The sequence below is a fragment of the Odocoileus virginianus genome, chromosome 6 (assembly GCF_023699985.2).
Source record: "Odocoileus virginianus isolate 20LAN1187 ecotype Illinois chromosome 6, Ovbor_1.2, whole genome shotgun sequence".
Lineage (NCBI taxonomy): Eukaryota > Metazoa > Chordata > Mammalia > Artiodactyla > Cervidae > Odocoileus > Odocoileus virginianus.
The window spans coordinates 86753506-86773906 of record NC_069679.1 but is presented as its reverse complement, the minus strand read 5'-3'; the positions used below and the strand labels follow the sequence as shown (position 1 = coordinate 86773906).

Below are 20401 nucleotides of genomic sequence, written 5' to 3'. Positions count from 1 at the left end.
CCCTTCATTTATAGAGAAAAAGCTTTCAACAGCAGTGAGTGTGAGTTCAGCTGCAGGCTTGTCATTCATGGCCTTTACTATGTTGAGGTACATTCCTTCTATACCCACTTTGTTAGAAGTTTTTATCATAAAGCGATGTTGGACTTCGTCAAATGCTCTCTCTGCATCTATTGAGATACTCATATGATTTTTATACTTCATTTTGTTAATGTGATATATTACAATGATTTGCATATACTGAACCATCCTTACATACCTGGAATAAATCCCACTTACTCATAGTTATGATCCTTTTCATGCTCCTATTTCATTTATTTCTATCCTGATCTTTGTTATTTCCTTCCTTCTACTAACTTTGAGCTTCATTTGTTCTTCTTTTTCTAGTTACTTGAGGTGTAAAGTTAGGTTGTTTATTTGAGAATTTTCTTGAGTAGGCATTTACTGCTCAGAACTTCTCTCTTAAGGTGCAGTTTTTGATGCATTCCTCAAGTTTTGATGTGTTATAATTCCAATTTTCACCTGTCTCAAGTTACTTTTTTGACTCTGCATAAGCCCATTTTTAAACTCTAAACAATTTTGAGGTAAATAGTTAACTGCTACTTGAGTAATATAGCTATACCATTTTATTATTCCACAACATTTTCTTTCCCCTTTCCTTGTATCTGATACTGATTGTCCTAGTCTATGAATCTGAGCTTTGTTCCTTGCTTAAATACAACTGTCCTGATGTCAACACCCACTTCTGCCCAGGGGACATTATATTACCATGAAATCAATCACTAAAGCACACTTCAGCCTGTCGTTAATAGATCTGTTGGGCTTTCTCATAACTACTCATCCCAGGCATCTGAGAGCTACTTAGGCACTTTATGATAATGCTTTTATTTATGAAATAAAGACAAAACAGTATACAATATGGTCCATTATGTTACTTTCATTTAAAGGCTTAAAAGAATAGCTGTGTTCTTTTTTCCTAATCTAAACCTCAAGCACTGATATAACTATACCCAAAGAGACGTTGGACAGTGTGGGACAAAGAGGTTAAAGTGATCCAAAAATCTGGCCTAAAGTTAGCAGATGTATGATGTGGTGGAAGCCCCTACTGCTTCAAAAGCTCTGCAACTTTCACAAGGAGTGTTCATAAAACGTTATCAGAGAACTCTGAAGTTCTGAAGAACAGCATATTTATACACAGAGTTTCAACTGAACATTTAAGTCTTAAACACATGGCTGAAGCTGAATCACTGAATTCCATGAACACCTACTTAGTTTGCATATTTTTAACTAATAAGTTGTCTCTTGCAAAAATTAATTTTACAGGGATTACAATAAAAAGATACATATAAAAAAAGAATATGAAAACAGAACTAGATTTTAGAAAAAACAATGAAGAATAAAGAAATCAGAAAACAAACAAGCAACCAGAGCTACTGAAGTACCTGGAAACCAAAGAAAAGAAAGAAGGATGAATCACAGTGTTTTACTACTATACCCTTACGAGATCATTTCCTCTAATTCTATCAAAAAGGAATTCACCACATTGGTTCTTGTACAAAGGAAATGGAGTGGACGCCATGTATAGAGAACGTCTAGGAATAATGAAAACATCAGTCAAGTTCATAAACAATGGACAATATCAAACAGTCAGAGTCCAGAGCTAATCTCCACCAACTGCCAAGTTTTTCTCTCCAATTTAATTCAATAAACATTGTCAAGGACCAACTGCATGCACATTTAATGATGTTAAGGAGTTGCAAAAATGAAGATAACAACCGTGTACTGGAGGCACCAATTAAGATTGAAACAAAACATGTTTTAAAATAAATCTAATTGTATTATGGCCAATGAGAAAAAAAAAGTACTTTGAGAGCACAAAGGAGGAACAAAGTAAGTTTCAGCGAGGAAGGAATGGAAGGAGTGGGCAAGATTTCGACAGCGAGGCAGGGTGGGGCGGGGTGGGGGTGAGGGGACATCTCTGATGGACGCAAACTCTCGGCACAAGCCCACAGGAAGGAACGTCCATAGCATGTTACCCCAACAACATGCTGAGTTGTTAGGTTTAACCAAAAAGGAAGACACAAGACAGAAGGGGAGAAGTGAGAAACATGGGCAAAGTTATAGACTTGGACAAACTCAGGGATGCCACACATAAAATACAGATTTCATTTCAGAGGTAATGGAGATCAATCAAAGAATATTTGCAACAGTCACTGACAGTACCTAGGAAGCCTTGAGTGGACAAGAAAATGGAGGAAGAAAACCTAGATAAGAAACTAATGTAGCAATTCAAACAAATGACACTAAAAGCCAGGATCAGGGCCCTGCAGTGGGACTGGCTAGTAAGGGAGCAACTGTAAAAGCCACGGCCCAGGAAGAACCAGGAGGACTACGGGTCGGGGCAGAGAGGGAAGTCGCCCAGGTGCGCCCTCTGGTACCCACCCCTGACCTCCTCACTGATAGCAGGGCCCTTCTGGGCTCCCCCTGCGCCCTGCCCTTGCTCCTATCAGAACGCGAACCACGTCTGCAACTGATTCCTGTTCTCTCTCCTCCATCCAGTGGTAAACCGTTTAAAGGAGCTTCTCATTAAACATTTTACTGTGAGTGAATGAACAAATGAATGAGTACTCAATACAGAAAGATGAGAAGTGTTCAAGGGAACAGAGAATAATAATTAATATGACAAAGTACACTCATTTAAATACCGTCTTACATGGAGGAAAGAAGGAATCAAGTTATGCTTTTCTTTCATTATTATAGATTTCTGAGAGTTTTGCTTAGAAGCTCAAGATTTCAAGCTTGTCTTCAGAAATTATATTCATAAAAGCTTAATGTTATAATGATCCAAAATTACCTTTTAGCAGAAAATGCTTCCTCAATCTAACAGTAGGGAAAAATACTTTAGAGTTCTATGTGAAATATCTAAATGGAAAACAGTCTTAATTTCAACTAGAAAAATAAGCATCCTTTTTATTCTATTTATATATTTCCTTTTTCTCAGTGTTTAATAACTAAAGTTAGTAACTATAGAATGATGCTCACAGTGACTAGTCTACCTTGTTTTTGAATAATATGTTTATCTTTGTAAAATATAACTATTCATTTGATTTTTCAAATGCTCCAAGTGTATTTTGGTATTAAGCAATGATTTCAGATCCTATTTACCAGTTGCTGTATAATATTCATAATATTCATTATAACTTTTGATTTCTCAATTGGCTTAAAAATGTGTTTAAAGGTTAAGTGAACTAGTGTGAGAATGTTCAGATCCTAGAGAAACACCATGAGACTGTGCAAACAGTAAAAGAACTGGCATCAGAAAGCTGAGCTCAAATTCTAGTTCTGCTGCTGACAGGCTGCGTGAAGCTGGGAAAATCACTTTATCCTTCTGAGGCTCACGTCTTCTCATCTGGACAAAGGGCTACTAACAGCAGCTACCTCCAAAATGCCGTAAGATGTGAGTGAGACAAGGTGATGTGTGGACCAGTCCTCTCTCAACTGTAAAGCGCTTTACAGACGTGAGGTGGAAGAAGAAATAAAAATGTGAGAGTCCAGAGGAGTAGAGAACCAAGACTCGATTCTAATCCCAGGTCTGTTACTCACTGGTTCCTGATACAAATCCGTTTCCCTGGCCTCAGCTTCTTCATCTGAAAAGGGCGTGAGGGTCTCAAAGCGCCCCCTTCCCATGTCTAAAATGTCACTCTTCTAAGCCTGTCAGTTCTTAGTGCCATCACGTATGTGCGTGGTCAGTCACTCAGCCATGCCCAACTCTCTGTGGCCCCATGGACTGCAGCACACAAGCCTCCCCTGTCTGTGGAATTTTCCAGGCAAGAATACTGGAATGAGTTGCCATTTCCTACTCCAGGGCATCTTCCCAACCCAGGGATCAAACACGTGTCTCTTGAGTCTCCTGTACTGGCAGGTGGATTCTTTACCACTCGCTGGAAGCCATCACGTGATTGCTAAGCAAATGCTCTCTCAAGGAAGCCAGAGACACCTTGCTCACTTCTTCATGAGGAAATCCATCCCCCAGAAAAGGTTACTGGGTTTGAGACTCCAAAATATGTTGCTGCTTCAGCCTTTTACAAAGAAATCTGAACTTTACCTGTAGTAACATTTTCCAAGCTGCACTTTCCACCACCAGTCCTTGTACTGAGAATGCTCCGTGGAAAGGGCAGCCAAATCCAAAGCCTTTGAAAAACAATTCATTTTCAATTAGGATTTTCTCTTCTGACAATAAGCAGAAACAATAAATAATGAAATAAACCATATAATTAGCATCAATCAAAACATGCATTAGGAATCAGACAGAAACTCGAGTTGCTCATGTCTCCAGATGGCCCCACCAATTTTCCCTAAATAATCAGTTCCAGACCAGAGGGCTGACAGCAGATGAGAAGGAAACACTGATCAAAGGGAAGCAGATGTACAGTCTATCTGAATACAGCTTTAACATACAAGGTACAAAACTGGTATTAAAAAATCTGTACATTTTTATCCCCACCAAAACACTTCCAAACTTAGTGGCAGTCAAGCCTTTACTGTGTAAGGTAGGCCCAAGGGCAGGACCCACTTTAAAGACAGATGTCGAGTAATCCTGAAGGTCAGATTTTGCTTGCGATGGACTGAAAAGAGCTAACTGCTTTCGCATTTTATGTGTACTTATGCCTTTCTCTCTAATGTCTTCTAGTTTGTTCCTTCTCGTGATTATTCAAGATCAGACAAAAATACCTAATTAAGAATTAGGATTCTATACCCAAAAAGCAGAAACCATTTGGACAAAGAGGAAGCAAATCAATCTTTATATTCCTGTAAAGTTCACAGGAATCTGAAGCTCATGTAAAGATTTGGTTATTAGTTTAAAAAGAATTCTGATTTTTTATATAATACTTACTATCCTTTCTATTAAGGTTGAAAACCTTTTATTCTTTAGTCAGTGTTAACATCATCATAATATCCAATAAGCTCAGTTAAAGTAACTCTTGGATTTTCAGTTCTATAATCTCAGAAGTGAAATGAAAGTCCCTCAGTCATATCCGACTCTATGTGACACCATGGACTGTAGCCTGCCAGGCTCCTCTGTCCATGGAATTCTCCAGGCCAGAATACTGGAGTGGGTAGCTGTTCCCTTCTCCAGGGGATCATCCCAACCCAGGGATTGAACCCAGGTTTCCCACATTGCAGGCAGATACTTTACCATGAGCCACCAGGGGAGCCCATAATCTCAGAATGTATCCCATATTATTGTTCATTTCTTCATATTAACTCTTATCTGAAATGAACGCCGAAAGAGTTCCTTGAAGCTTTGGCTGCAAAATTAATAACTTTCCTTGTGTTCCCCATCTTCTCTCACTCCAGGGGAGACTTCTAAATATGCAAACTATTTATAAAGGAATGGTGTCACATGCTGAGGTTCTAATGGACTTGAAAAACCAACATCTCTACTTGAAAGCTATGGAAATTAAAAAGAAGCCAGAGATAAAAGTGGAAGTGAAAAATGAGGGGGGGGGGAGGCATTATTTCAATTATCATTATCTCTAGAAATACCAGAAAACCATATTTCAATCAGCTCAGTTCAGGAGTGCATTGTAAACATCTGAATAATATTCATTTTAACTTAATCTTTTAGACCTGTTACAGCAAACAGATCAGATTCACTTTCAGATTTAATATAACATTCTATTTTTCATAAAAATATGTCATTCTGAGTTTTTTTACATATTCTAATTTTCCAAGATTAGATTTAGTGCTGACTACAGGCTGCTGATTTTGCTTTCAGATATGCCCACATATAGGACTCACATGCCCACATATTTGTCTAAGGCAATCAAGGAAATTAATATGAATTACAGATATAGAATAAAAATGGTAAAAATTACATATTAATTATCACTCTTCATTTGATGACTGAGGCTACACTACACAAAACTACCAGTATGATTTCAAATGGACCCTCTGTTCCCTGAGAACAGGCACCCACTTCTTACACATCTTTGTTGTTCTCGAATGGTGATGTGCTGTTGAGATTAGCATTAATTTTATTCTTTACTTCTGATTTATGCTGAAAATAGGTTAGGAATCAAACAAAACTGTCATAGTAATAAGATGCACAATTAAAAGCTATTAACATTTTTTAATTTTAAAGAGGTGATAGAAGAGCTATATTTCTTTAAAGTCTTTGCCAGCTTTTTAAAATAAATGACTATATACTTCTATTTTAGGATCTTTGAATAATCTAATCAATCTAATATCTAGCTAATAATAAAGACCTACAAGGTTATAAATAAAAGGCATAAGTTTATAAAAGTCCCTAGGAACAGGGAGCCTTGACAGATCTCGAAAACGAAACGCTTGTGAATACATCCAGCTAGGTGTCCCAGGGACTCTCCTAAGCAATAGTTGGAAACAGTGCTCCCAAGTACCAAAGTTTAAGAAAAGTCTTTCATTCGCTATTGTGAGAGCTGTGACAACATCAGCATTATGAAAGTAAAGAGCATATGGAAATAAAGATCCCAGAATCAAAAATCCACATGCCACTTCAGTTTTGTCGATATTGCCAACACTGCCCCACAAAGGGAGAGAGTTATTAAGAACCCAAAAGCAGAAATAGTTTTCCATAAAACAAATTTTTTCAATGTAGTTCCTATTCCTAACATTATGTGAATGCCACGATGTAGAACATCTTCAAGATGAAGCTATTAATAAGAATATCATCACCATGACCCTTAGTCGGCGTCTGATCTATCAGCTTCCTGAGCCCATCGCCTATAGCTCTCCCCATTCTCAGACTTCACTCCAGCCACACTGGCCTCCTCAGCGTTCCTCAAACAATCCAAGAATGCTAACACCCAGGGCCTCTGTAGTCAGTCTTTCTGACTTACATGCCCTTCCTCCACAGAACCATCCGGTTCCTCTTCCTTCCTTCAGGCCTCTGCTTAAATGTCTTTTTGGAGTGAATTTTACCAACAGTCTTCTAAGTGAAAGTAAAGTCACTCAGTTGTGTCCAACTCCTTGCGACCCGAAGGACTGTAGCCCACCAGGTTCCTCCGTCCATGGGATTCTCCAGGCAAGAATACTGGAGAGGATTGCCATTTCCTTCTCCAGGGGGCAACCCAGGGATCGAACCCGGGTCTCCTGCATTGCAGGCAGATGCTTTACCATCTGAGCCCCCAGGGAAGCAACAGCCTTCTACCTCATTTAAAATAGCATCATCCTCCATGTCATCATCTATTCCCTTCCCTGGTTCCCTGCTATATTTTTATACTGCTTATCCCATGACATTTTATATATTTTTTTACATTTGCTAACTGTCTCCATTCCTTGCCCAACCAGAACGTACTCTCCAAAAGAGCAGAGATTTTGTCTGTTTGTGAAAATTACCATAAATGGAGAAGTCATATGCATATAACCTTAAAATTATCTGTTAAAACGTTACCAAGATGCTTGATTATTGATTACTGTTGAATTTGCGTGATGACTGACGCAGGTTCATTACACTCTCGTTACAGAGTCTACTTGCACATGTTTGAAATTTTCTATCACAAAATGTTGAAGGGGAGAGATGGGAACATTACAAAAAAAGAAAAACAAAAACAAGACAGAAACACAGCATTAATGGGCAGATTCCTTACCACTACACCACCAGGGAAGTCCAATACAGGTGTCAGTAAACCTATAATCACTATACAAACCAAAGAAGAAAATGGATCCACCATGCTATCAGTATAAAAAATAAAGTTTAATGAAAACATATCATGCAGCATTCCCAGTTACCCATACCTTGCCCTTTAATGGAGATCTGTGACTCTACGGATCAGGCACAAGTCTTACTACTTCTGTGTGTGCGTGTATTAGTCACTCAGTCGTGTCTGACTCTTTGCGACCCCGAAGACTGTAGCCCACCAGGCTCCTCTGTCCATGGGATTCTCCAGGCAAGAGTACTGGAGTGGGATGCCATTTCCTTCTCCATACTACTTCCATAGTTATACAAATTTTCCTACTAAAACTAACAGTGGATTTGAAAGTATGAGTAATTCTCCAATCTTTAATAATTCCAGCTGTTTATAAGGTAATAAATTTTTAAAAATAAGGTAATTTAATAGGACATTTCCAAATCTAAATCCCCCAAATTAGAAAAATTACATTAAAAAAATAGTACAAATTTAAAACTTACAGTCTTAACATCATTTTCATGATGAAAAATATACTCAAACAAAGCCTGTGGAAAAAAAATACAAAAAATACATTATATTTTATTTTAACGAAGGTCCTCTATTGTTATAGCTAAACCCAAAGGCTATTTCAACAGCAGCTGGATTGAACCAAAATAACAAAGTCCTCTAAAGTGCCTGGAATTTATAAGTAAAGGGTATATCCATACATTTGTTACAATCACTCATTTTAAAACAAGGCTACTTATAACTGATGCCTGTTTTTAAAAATATGAACTGGAAAGTTCAAGAATATGAACCGGAAAGCTCAACAGTTTTTTCCATATTACACATTCTATTTTATCAGAAAGAGACAAATGAAAAGACCAACCTTAGGACTGTCATAAAACTGCATGTATTATACAGTGATTGTGATATTAATAATGACACCTCAGACATGGGAAAATCTGGAAGCTCTTTCTGAAACAAAGTGGAGTTTAACTGCAAAGTAAGATGTTTTTCCTAATATGCAGATGTCTCTATGTGCAGCAAGGCTGAGAACCATTATTCTAATATTGCCCCCAATTCATCTGGATAAATAAGCATCTACCGGACTACCTCTTGGTGATACTATACTTATCCATAAATACCATTATTTTATACTTGCAAAGTGTACACTTCTACCCCTGGAAGATATCAAGGTTATTAACAGAGATGACTTGGAAGCAACCAAAAACAGGAAAAAATAAATCAAGATAAGGCTCTCTTTGAAAAATCTATTCCTAATTCTCCATTTGTTCAGTTATTTTTTAAAAAGTTATGAGTACAGCTCATGTCCTGATAAGTCAAGGCAAGATGGAGACCAAAGACAGAGAAACTTGGTGTTATTTCCACAACACATTAAGTAAGTGCAAAATCTAGTTTGGTTTGAATTTCATAACATAAACCAGGTCTGTCCTGGAAGCATCCTAACTTAATTGAGGGAAATGCCTCCACTGACTACAATCCCTGGTTAGAAAACAGCAATGGTATCAAGTAGCCAATTAGTCACCTCTAATAAATGGCCTGAAAAGATAAGCAATCAGATATTCCTCATAAAGGTAAGAGAAATAAGTAAAACTTTATGACTCTGCTAAATCAAGCTGTTTAGACCACTATCAAATAAGGAACGAAGAAAAATATCATTGGCATGGTTACAGTCTGATTTCCTTTTTACCAGCTAGCGTTCCTTTTTCTGACTTAAGTTTCAAGTCTGTATGGCTAGAGTTCTTTTTCGCCTTTCCTAGAATGTTTGTCGCTCAGTCGTGTCCAACTGTTTGTGACTCCATGGACTATACAGTCCATGGGATTCTCTAGGCCAGAATACTGGAGTGGGTTGCCTTTCCCTTCTCCAGGGGATCTTCCCAACCCAGGGATCAAACCCAGGTCTCCTGCTTTGCAGGCGGATTCTTTACCGGCTGAGCCACAAGGAAAGTCCCTAAAATGTTTAACATTTAGTAAGTATGTTAAACACCAGTAGAGCTGATAATAGGAATGAAATCAGCACTCATGCACAGAATTCACAGAGATTACAGCTAAAAACCTGAGCTAGGCTTATACCAGTTTCTGGAAGCTAACTGCTCCTGGCTCTGAATTATTCTATGCTCACCTTCAAATTTTTTTCTACTGGAAAGGTCATGAACATCCTTCTTATTCCTCCCCCTCTCCCTTCTCTCTCTCTATCACTCTTTTCCTTTAATTTAGAAAAGAATTTAATAGTTAGAATTACTAATGTAGTTGGCTTGCCATTGTCTGGCTTAAGTAATCTTCATTGAGATACCAGATTAATTACTAATTAGAAAGAAAACATTTTTCTATCTTCTTTTTGACAGTTCTAAATCCTATGAGGATAGAAAATTATTTTTCTGAGAATAGTCCAAGCTAAAAAAGAAACACACACACAGATGACCCCCTAAACGTCATTACCCAAAGACAGTGCTGTGTATCTGCTTTCTTTGTTATGAATTGCTATTCTTTATTAGGAGAAAACAAACTTCTTATTATGATAGTATATATGTTTTATTTCTGATTGAGTTTATTAATTAAACATTTCCATTTCAATCAAGGTAAAGTCTTTTTTCTTCACAAATTTTTATCCATTTCCTGCAATGCTATTATTAAGTCCCTCATAGCTCAGTTGGTAAAGAATCCACCTGCAATGCAGGAGACCCTGGTTCGATTCCTGGGCCAGGAAGATCCACTGGAGAAGGGACAGGCTATACCCACTCTTGGGCCTCCCTTGTAGCTCAGCTGGTAAAGAATCCGCCTGCAATGCAGGGGACCTGGGTTCAGACTCTGGGTTGGGAAGATCCCCTGGAGAAGGGAAAGGTTACCCACTCCAGTATTCTGGCGTGGAAAACTCCACGGACTGTATAGTCCATGGGGTCGCAAAGAGTCAGACACGATTGAGTGAAGCGACTTTCACTTTCACTTTGAACATCACTTCATAACATAAAATAACTTTAAGAACATACCTTTGCCAATTTAGGTTTCTGGGCATATTTTGTTAAATTCAGTCTAGATAAATTTATAAAAGGTCCATCAGGACTTGTAAGCATGGAAGCCTGTGGGGAGAAGTAACAGAACAAGAAAAACTGAAACTTTCTCTTGAAAAAAAAAAATTGAATTTAACATGCATAAAATTATAAAGCCAACACAGGTAAAAAAAAATCACCTTCAAAAATCTTCCATATAATTCCCTACTATAAAAAGAGTGGAGAATGATGTCACGTTACATAAATTACTTTGGTCACCCAAGGCTACGGTGCAGCCACCAGAACTTACCGTTCCCAGCCTGACAAACCTCCCGGACGAGCTGGCAATGGGGCGGGCGGTGTAGGCGGTCCTCGGCATCCTGATGGCCTGCTCCAAAGTGCCTGGTCTTCCGCTCTGCGTGCCGGACCTCAGACAACCTGTGATGGGTCTTCCAGCCTGAGTGATCGGCCTGTGAGGATCGTAAATCGTTAAAGTCCCACGAAGATCGAGAAAGGAAGGTTCTCATACAGTCTGGTCGGTATTTAGCGGGATGAAACAGGAATGTAGTGAACATACCTGACCGTGGGGCTAGGCCCTCCTGTCTGATTAGTTCCAGGGAGTTTCAGAGATGTTCCAGGACCTAGGAGATCAGATGACAAGTTCAATTCATATATTATTTATTAATCTGTAAAAACTGTCCACTAACGCAATTTTCACAAGTGCGCTGGCCTGATGAAAAAGACCTTAATAACAAGAACTGCACCTAGTAAAATGTGTTTGGTTAGTATTTATTGAGTACCAATGCTACTTTTGTTATCACATTTAATCTTCACACTAATTCTATAAGGTAGGTAGTACTAACCCATTTAGCCAAGGCTTAGAGACTTAGGTAAACAGGTCAACCGGCCAGCATTCCCACTCAAAATAAGACAGGCTCCAAAGCTCTGACTCATCAAAATGAGAGTTCTATACTCCCAGGCAGTGCTCATGGTAAAGATCCCACCTGCCAATGCAGGTAAGACGTAAGAGACCCAGCTTCGGTTGGGAAGATCCCCTGGAGAAGGAAATAGCAACCCACTCCAGTGTTCTTGCCTGGAAAAACCCGTGGACAGAGAAGCCTAGCAGGCCACAGTCCATGGGGTCGCACGGAGCTGGACACGACTGAGCGACTTAGCAGCAGCATATTCATAGTTTATTTTTCATACAAACTTCTTCTCCCAAGAAAAGATCATTTACCCCCAATATCTAGAATTTAGATATTTTCACTCCAAAAGACCAAATGATAGAGAAAAGACACTTTAAAACAGCTATTACCTTCCAAACACATGTAAATGACTGACCACTGTTGCAACTAAGAAATTACGAGCAAGACCACCATATGTCATGGTGATCATCCACTGCCATTCACAGCAGCAAGCCTGCAAGCTGGGACTGGGCCACTGTGACAGTCGTGATGGGCATTCTCTGCCAGGCCAAGCACTCACTCCACCACCTCACATCATGCATCACAGCAGAGCATCTTCAGTTACTACAAGGAAGTGACGCTTTCAAACAGTCAGTTTTTTAAAAATCCTTTTAGAACATTTCTGTTGTTTGGATGCTTCCCTGTGTTTACAGACTCTTGGATAAACAATCTTTGTTATATCAGATCAGACTGAATGCATTTTTATGAAACATTTTAAAACTTGTAATATAATTTCTATTGAAAAATAGTTATACATCAATCTCATACTTTGAGATAATATAATTGAATTGTGTTTTTGTACTATTTAGGCAGAATAGAGGCCATTTACTTGACGTAATATTTTTTCACATAGACATCTTTCATGTATATAATGTCTTATTTTTATTACAAAAAAAAAGTACATAGCATATTTCGCCTCCTAATGGCATTTCATTTACTTAACTGAAAATAATCAATACTTACGGGGAACTTGAGCAATAGCATTCTCATCCAGCATCATTTCTGCGATTCCGTCCTGATCTGTGTCAATTTCATCCACGTACACCATTTCAGTCAGAGCTCGTGCTTTCAAAATCCAGGCCGCCTAAGAAGCATGGATAAGACGAAGCATGTCTTAACTCGCACTGGAGGTAGTACAGAGCCTGCAGAAGCTAACCATCCTTTATTATTATCTCATTTTTATCAAGCGTATTCACCACACAATGCGTAATACTGATTTAAAGGGCTATGTCTAGAAACTAATGCAAGAAGACAAGGTTATTATTAACCAAGAAACAACCTCTATGTACCAATCACCTAGCAAACAACAGTGTGGTCATGACCTAGCACTCTTCTGACACATCTTTTTATAAGTGAAAGAAGATCTTTATAGAAAACTTTACTAGTAATTTGAAAACAAAGGAATCAAGCTACAACCACAGTGTTCTGTCTTCCTCCTTCAGAGCCAAGTCCTTCACGAAAACTTTCCTGATGGTTGAACTCTAAACCTACTTCCCTCTTATCTTTCTCATAAAGCAGTCTCTCCATACTTATATTATTATGTATGTACCGTATTTGACAAACACTGTAATTCCCTCCCATCCCCCAGAACACAAGCTTTTTTACCTTGTTCACTTTGAATTTTCCGTAACACCTATGGTTTTTGTACACAATAGGTATTTCAAAACTGTTGACTCGAACTAAGATCAATTTTTGCCACTTTTTAGTAACTAATCAACACAATCTCAGGTGTTTTATGATCTAGTCAGTAGAAACCCTGCTAGAAAAGTGGAAGAAAAAAAAATGGAAAAGATAACTAAGGAGTCTAGAAAATATCTTACCAGCTTTGCTTCACCTTGAGAAATCAGACGTAAAGCTGTGCACAACTGAATACCTTATTAAACATTTAAAACTGCTTGAACAGAAAAGTTTACCTTTCTGCCTCAATAGAAAAGTGAAAGTGAAAGTCACTCAGTCGTGTCCAGCTCTTTGGGACCCCCACGGACGGTAGCCCACCAGGCTCCTCTGCCCGTGGGATTCTCCAGGCAAGAACACTGGAGTCGTTGCCATGCCCTCCTCCAGGGGATCTTCCCGACCCAGGGATCGAACCCGGGTCTCCTGCACTGCGAGCAGATTCTTTACCGTCCGAGGCACCAGGGAGGCCCAAACACTGATGAAACATTTAAAGCTGCTTCAACAGAAAAGGAAGCAGAGAGCAGGAGGGCTTGGTGCCCTGGGGCAGCCGTGGGAGGACGGCACCTCTGAAGCCGCAGTACCCGACCGACTAAAGTGGAGATGAGCAAGCAGTGAGGACAGTGGCTAGGCCTCATCGCCCTGCGAGCCGGGCTGCGAAGCCGCTGCAGGTGGACCAGGGACACAGAGGGGACAGACGGAGGCGACAGGAGGCCCAGGGGGCCCTCATCAAGCTCTCGAGATGTGCTCAGTCATCAGCGTGGCCTGGCGGAGCACCTGTCACACAGCATCGCACGGCAGGTTCTGAGGAGGGAACACGCACGTTAAAACGTGGGTCCTAACTTCCCCGGACGTCGTCACCTGCTGGATTAAACGGCAGGGCCAAGCAGCGCGTGACACGTGACGAACGTGCCACGAGGACAACAGCTCACCAGAATTAGAAAGCAGAGCTCCTCTTGTGGGCTGAAGCAACTGGAATGTCTATGTTTAAAAAACTATTAAAGAAAAGAATAAAAGAAAGTCCTCAGGCTTTCGTTTCAATGGGAACAAAGAAGGATGACTTCACAACATATTCAGGGTCCTCGAGTGAAATTACATTTGACTAGATTATTGGATTTGGGGCTTGTACTTTTCTGGCTGAGGTCTATTGGATTCTTATCAGAAAACTTAGAATAAAATATTTCAAATGTTATGTGCAAATTCAGCACAATTGAATGGGCAGAATATGTGCCCAAAGAACTGATTTGTTTTTAAAACAAGTCAATTTCAGGTAGAACTGCATCTAACTGTGAGAACCACCAAAGTGTAGAAACCTTCTGAGATTTTCACTTACAAACAAGATCAGGAAAGCTGCCAGATCTACACAACGTCCTCAGGGGTCACAGAAGTTGTCGACGGCTTGGACTTATAGCTTAACTCTGAGGATGAAAGTAACTAATCCTGATTTATCTTTAAGTCTTCACAGTTTATGCTGCCCTGCAAGTATCAGAAGGCTTTCAGTTTTCAAAAGGGTATTCTTTGCTCAGCACCCTCTGGCGGACGGGAAGCACTGCGGCACTTTCTGTTCACACAGGAAAGCAAGACACGGGCCTCACTGCTTCCTCCTCACATTCCCAGGGGCACACACTGCACCCCAGGTCCTGAGAGCAGGGCTGGGTTAGCCACAGCCCAGGATCTAGCTCATAAGAATTCCAGTGTTACAGGGAAAGAATAAAAACAAAAATCCGGAACATGGCAGAGAAAGGCACCCAACTGCCTTGTCAGTTCAGTTCAGTCACTCAGTCATGTCCTACTCTTTGCAACCCCATGGACTGAAGCATGCCAGGCCTCCCTGTCCATCACCAGCTCCCGGAGTTTACTCAAACTCAGGTCCATCAAGTAGGTGATGCCATCCAACCATCTCATCCTCTGTCGTCCCCTTCTCCTCCTGCCCTCAATCTTCCCAGCATCAGGATCTTTTCCAATGAGTCATCTCTTCCCATCAGGTGGCCAAAGTATTGGAGTTTCAGCTTCAGCATCAGTCCTTCCAATGAATACTCAGGACTGATCTCCCTTAGGATGGACTGGTTGGATCTCCTTGCAGTCCAAGAGACTCTCAAGAGTCTTCTCCAACACCACAGTTCAAAAGCATTAATTCTTTAGTGCTCAGCTTCCTTTATAGTCCAACTCTCACATCCATACATGACCACTGGAAAATCCATAGCTTTGACTAGATGGACCTTTGTTGCCAAAGTAATGTCTCTGCTTTTTAATAAGCTGTCTAGGTTGGTCACAGCTTTTCTTCCAAGGAGCAAGTGTCTTTTAATTTCATGGCTGCCGTCACCATCTGCAGAGATTTTGGAGCCTAAAAAATAGTCAGCCACTGTTTCCCCATCTATTTGCCATGAAGTGATGGGACCGGATGCCTTGCAGTGGAGGGAAAGGTGAAGAAGAAGAGTTCCGCCTGCGGCCAAGACGGGAGAGCGATTGCCAGGTGACGTGAGTAGGAGGAGGCAGCCCCGCTTAGGAGCCGATCTGGAGAAACTTAAGGGCGGCGCTTGGCTGAGGAGAAGCTGCTTGGGAAGAAGCTGGAGGAAAAGTCGAGGGCAAACGCGGGACCCTGTCTGCGCCAGAGAGGGATGTGACCTTCCCCCCCGGAGGAGGAGGAGCTAGTAAACTTTCAGGACAGGAAGTCCCCTACACACGAATGAGTTCAGTCTCAAGAGCACAGAGGTCCAACTTGTTCCTACGTCCAACAAAGTTAGCCCAGGGGCCCAGCTAACACAACCGGCTATACAGTACTGTACTGTGATGTAGGTTTGTGATGCTTTTCACACAAATAAGTAAACACACACACACACAAAAACAGTTTTAATCCTACAGTCCTGCTGCTGCTGCTAAGTCGCTTCAGGCGTGTCTGACTCTGTGCGATCCCAGGGACGGCCGCCCACCAGGCTCCCCCGTCCCTGGGATTCTCCAGGCAAGAACACTGGAGTGGGTTGCCATTTCCTGCTCCAGTGCATGGAAGTGAAAAGGGAAAGTGAAGTCGCTCAGTCGTGTCCGCCTCTTCGCGACCCCATGGACCGCAGCCCACCAGGCTCCCCCGTCCCTGGGATTCTCCAGGCAAGAGTGCTGGAGTGGGGTGCCTTCGCCTTCTCAGGCCCTTGAAAAGGACGGCAGGACAGCAGCTGGCACTGAGGGGCCGGCACCCAGTGGACACGCCAGCAGTTACCGCCCGGAGGAGGGAGACAGGTGGGAGAGGCCGGCCGAAGGCCCGGCGGCGGCGGGAGCCGGGCGCCCGACAGCATCTCTGCAGGGGCAGAACCTGGAGGCTCGGGTGTAGGGCACGTGCGTGTGATTGGGAACCCTAGTTAAACTAGCTTTCTAAAAGTCACGTTTTTATTAGTATAGTATCACTTAGACAGCTGGATATCAATTATCAATGCACGCATTTTGTAAAACCATTTTCATACCCACACTGTCACCTCAGAGTCCAATCCATCAGGCTTCTTGACTTCCATCCTCCTAGTAAAGTCTCAAATGTTAAGGAAGGGCAGCTTTTTTTATATCAGGATAGGAAAGTAAATCCACTATTCCCTCACCAAATGAATATATGCTTCAGAAGCCAAATAGGAAGATTTATTTTTTAAAATTTTATTCCATTAGAGTTCATTTTGTCAAAAAAGTATTTATATTTGTTTCAATTTCTAAAATCTCACTCTTAAGAAGTAGAGATAATCATGTGAATTCCTGATATTTAAATATCTGCGATAAAATCTACTTACACCATTATTTAATTTTAAATTTTATCAGTATTTGAGAATATTAATATTCCTAACTTTCCTTCTATCCCAACAAAAAATGCCCTTGAAAATGATATATATCACTGCTTGATTAAACATCAGATTGTATTCAAGGAACTGCTATGGGCAACAGGAACAATTCTTGGAATTTTAATGAAAACATTTTATTTTGGAGGAAAGCCACATACATTTTACAACCCTAAATTCTTCTTCCTGTTTAAATTTTTAAGTTCAAAACTAATTGGTGAAATAAAATGCATAACAAAGCAAACTGGTAATTCTACACTGCCACTAGAATCTAAATAAAATTGCAAATTGTTTCTATCAGATACACTTGTTAATAAACGACAGGGTCATGTGGTTTATCCAAATAAATTTGCATACCAATGAATTGGAAGTACTGTGAAATTGATAAAAAAATAATAGATGCTTAGGAGTTTTTTCATAGAAAAACAGAGATTCTCCTTAATAAATGAGTAATTATCACATCAATTATTTCCTTTTTTATCTGTGAAACATAATTCCAACTCATTCACCTACTGAGTTAGTCTATAAGACATTACTCTAGAGGCATATATCTGCCTGCTAACATCAGGGAAATATTGACTTACTTGTACTACCTTCTGGGAGGTTAACCCAATTTTAGTGATAAAAATAGACAAATGAAAAGGTTAAAACTCTACTGACTGAGTAAAACATGTTTAAATTGTTCTGTTCCTCTTAACACAGAACGCAAAGCCATGTAAGGCCTAAGGCTGGCAAGAAACAATTCTCCTGAGTTATTCTTAGAATAAAGCCACCAAAAGAATGGTCTGTCTAACCTCACTTAGACATCATGAGAATCAGTAACATTTGACACTCTGCCTACTCCATGAGAATGAAAACTCAGGCACGAGACGTTGAGCTGTTACTGTAAAGCCTCATTTACTTTGAAGCGGTTAAAAACCCGAGACAGCACAAAGCCACAGCGTGGGAACAGTGGGCTCAGAAGGATCCGGTCAGCCCTGCTCCCTTCTGATTCTTTTAGATCACGGTCCAGTCAAGTCAGCAGTAACAGGACAGCACATACCAAATGCAGGTCCTTCACGAAGTCCTTGCGCTGGTTTTGAAACCTTCAAATCCCATGTAAAGTTTTAAAACCAGACCAACAATGCAAATGGTTGATGTTTTAATTCAATCTTAATTTTAATCAAAATCTTGCAAAATTACTGAAAACAAAAGGCACGTTACTCACTCTGTTTATATCAGAGTTATCAGGTTATATCAGTTATATCAGTTATCAGGTCCTTCTGATGACTTGTACATGTATCATGCAAAAAAAAAATAGTTCTGCACATCTATCAATACAGGAACTATAATGAATACTCTAACGACAAACGTCACCCTTTTAAAGAAGAGAGGAGTACGTTTTAACCTATCCAGCATCTTTGTTTGATACCACACAGGCCTCCTTCAGAGTATTTTGTATACTGCTTTCTTCTAAAAGGTCTGATGACTACACATTTGAACCCCATGAGATTCAAACTGTTTATTTACCTAAAAGACAGTTTTCTCTCGCTTGGCAGGGCAAACACCTGGTAAGATTTAAGTTCTCTGATTTACATCTCTCTCATCCCCTCTCCTTCTTCCCAGACTTACTAGAAACCCTCCTGGGCTAAAAACTTCACTGGCCAGGAGTCCCCCAACCCAGACCTCCTCCTCCTGGGTTCCCTTCTGATTCATCCACCGTCTCACCCAGTCGGCAGCGCTTTCTGGCTGCCTCTCCCTTTCTAACAAAGCTGATTCGGGAGATGTGGCTGTCTGGCCACATCTTCCTTTCCTCCTCATGGTGGCAGGCACCTCTCTCTAAAGACAAGACCTTTCCAAGCAGAGTCAGCCTCCTCCTTGCTCAGGACCAACAATCCCATCCATCACAGTCTTTCCGGACACTCCTGGCTCTGCGGATGTTCTGGCTCCCTTTCTAAGCCCCCAGCTCCCCTTGCCTCCTCTTTTGTATCTCATCCTCTGGGTCAGTATTGGTCATTTCTATTTAAGCTCCAAGTCTTCATGAGTAGAGTGCCCTAGTGTTACACCTGTAGACGCAAAGGATTGAAAATATAATAGTTTACATTTATGTACAAAGGTACAGAATGCCTGGTAGATTTAGCTAATTTTATAACAGCACAGTAGATACACAGCAAACTTACTAATCTATGGCAACAACTAAGTAGTAGTAACTAAACTATTCTCTAAACTAAAGATTGCAGATAAACCTTTACCTGAGACACTGGCAATGCAGGATCTGGTTCCTGGAAAGCATTAAGAAAGTAGTAAACATCTTTAGGATAATACAGTTTCTAAAATAAAAAGCCTTAATAATTAACCAAGTATTTGTAGGTAGACTAAAAATCATTCAATAAAAACCCAAACATTAACTCTAATCTTTCCCCCAAAGTGTACTCAGGAGTTCTGTAAAACTAATATCCAGGGAAGAGTGCTAAATTTTCTATTATCAGAAAATTCTAATTACTCTAACCTCACTTAGAGCACAGAGAAGATATCAATGTATTTAATGAAGTCACAGTATCTCAGGAATTAAAAATAATTTTACATCTAAACCAAGGAAATGTTTTATATTCAAAAATAAGTTCATGGTGGTTAAAACATTCAGACTTTAATCACCTGGGGAGGAGGAAAATCCACATACCATAAACCCTTCTGCTCTGCATAAACATAATGGGATTAGTGGCTGAAGATAAGAAATTAATTCTGACTGTAATGTCCTCTGAGAAATGTTTGTAAATAGACTATGTAATACATATTGGTGCCAGGTGCTGAAAAACTCGAGTTTTTTTCTATCCCAAATTAAACAGAAGTCCACTGGTTTAAAAAAAAAAGATTCATAACAAATTTATTTATAAAAGATCTACACTCACACATTTATAGTCAGCAACCTCTGAACACTCAATCTGCAGCATGTTTCACTAGGAAAGTTACTAAGAAGCAGAAAAAGGAAAGAAAGAAAGAAAAAAGATCCTTGCTTTCTACAGCTCTAAAATCCAAAAAGAATACCCTAGAATATTTGTTTAAGAATATGTGTGGAAGCAATGTGTAAATCACCTGGTCACCAGGCAAGGATGAGCAATTTCTTTAGCATGACACGCCACAGCAACATGAGAGGACACGGCTAACCTAGGCCAGAAAGGGAGAGTCCAGGGAGGCCCTGGTGGTTCAGACAGGTCAAGACTCTACTTGCGACGCAGGAGACCTGGGTTCGATCCTTGGGTGTCAGGAAGATCCCCTGGGGAAGGAAATGACAACCGACTCCAGTATTCTTGCCTGGA

At 40.3% G+C, this 20401-nt stretch overlaps 1 protein-coding gene across 3 annotated transcripts in view; it reads right to left on the bottom strand.

The window, feature by feature from the left end:
* TTC8 (tetratricopeptide repeat domain 8) overlaps positions 1–20401 on the bottom strand; it is a 54378-nt gene that overhangs the window by 24900 nt on the left and 9077 nt on the right. The window contains exons 2-8 of one of the 3 annotated variants that reach the window (XM_070469765.1): positions 19337–19366; positions 12589–12709; positions 11238–11301; positions 10971–11130; positions 10661–10750; positions 8171–8215; positions 4103–4188 (exon numbers count right to left, since the gene is read on the bottom strand). In XM_070469765.1, coding sequence (XP_070325866.1) covers positions 4103–4188; positions 8171–8215; positions 10661–10750; positions 10971–11130; positions 11238–11301; positions 12589–12709; positions 19337–19366 — 596 coding nt within the window. The remainder of the gene's footprint in view (positions 1–4102; positions 4189–8170; positions 8216–10660; positions 10751–10970; positions 11131–11237; positions 11302–12588; positions 12710–19336; positions 19367–20401) is intronic. The other 2 variants (XM_070469768.1, XM_070469767.1) reach the window with 2 other exon arrangements.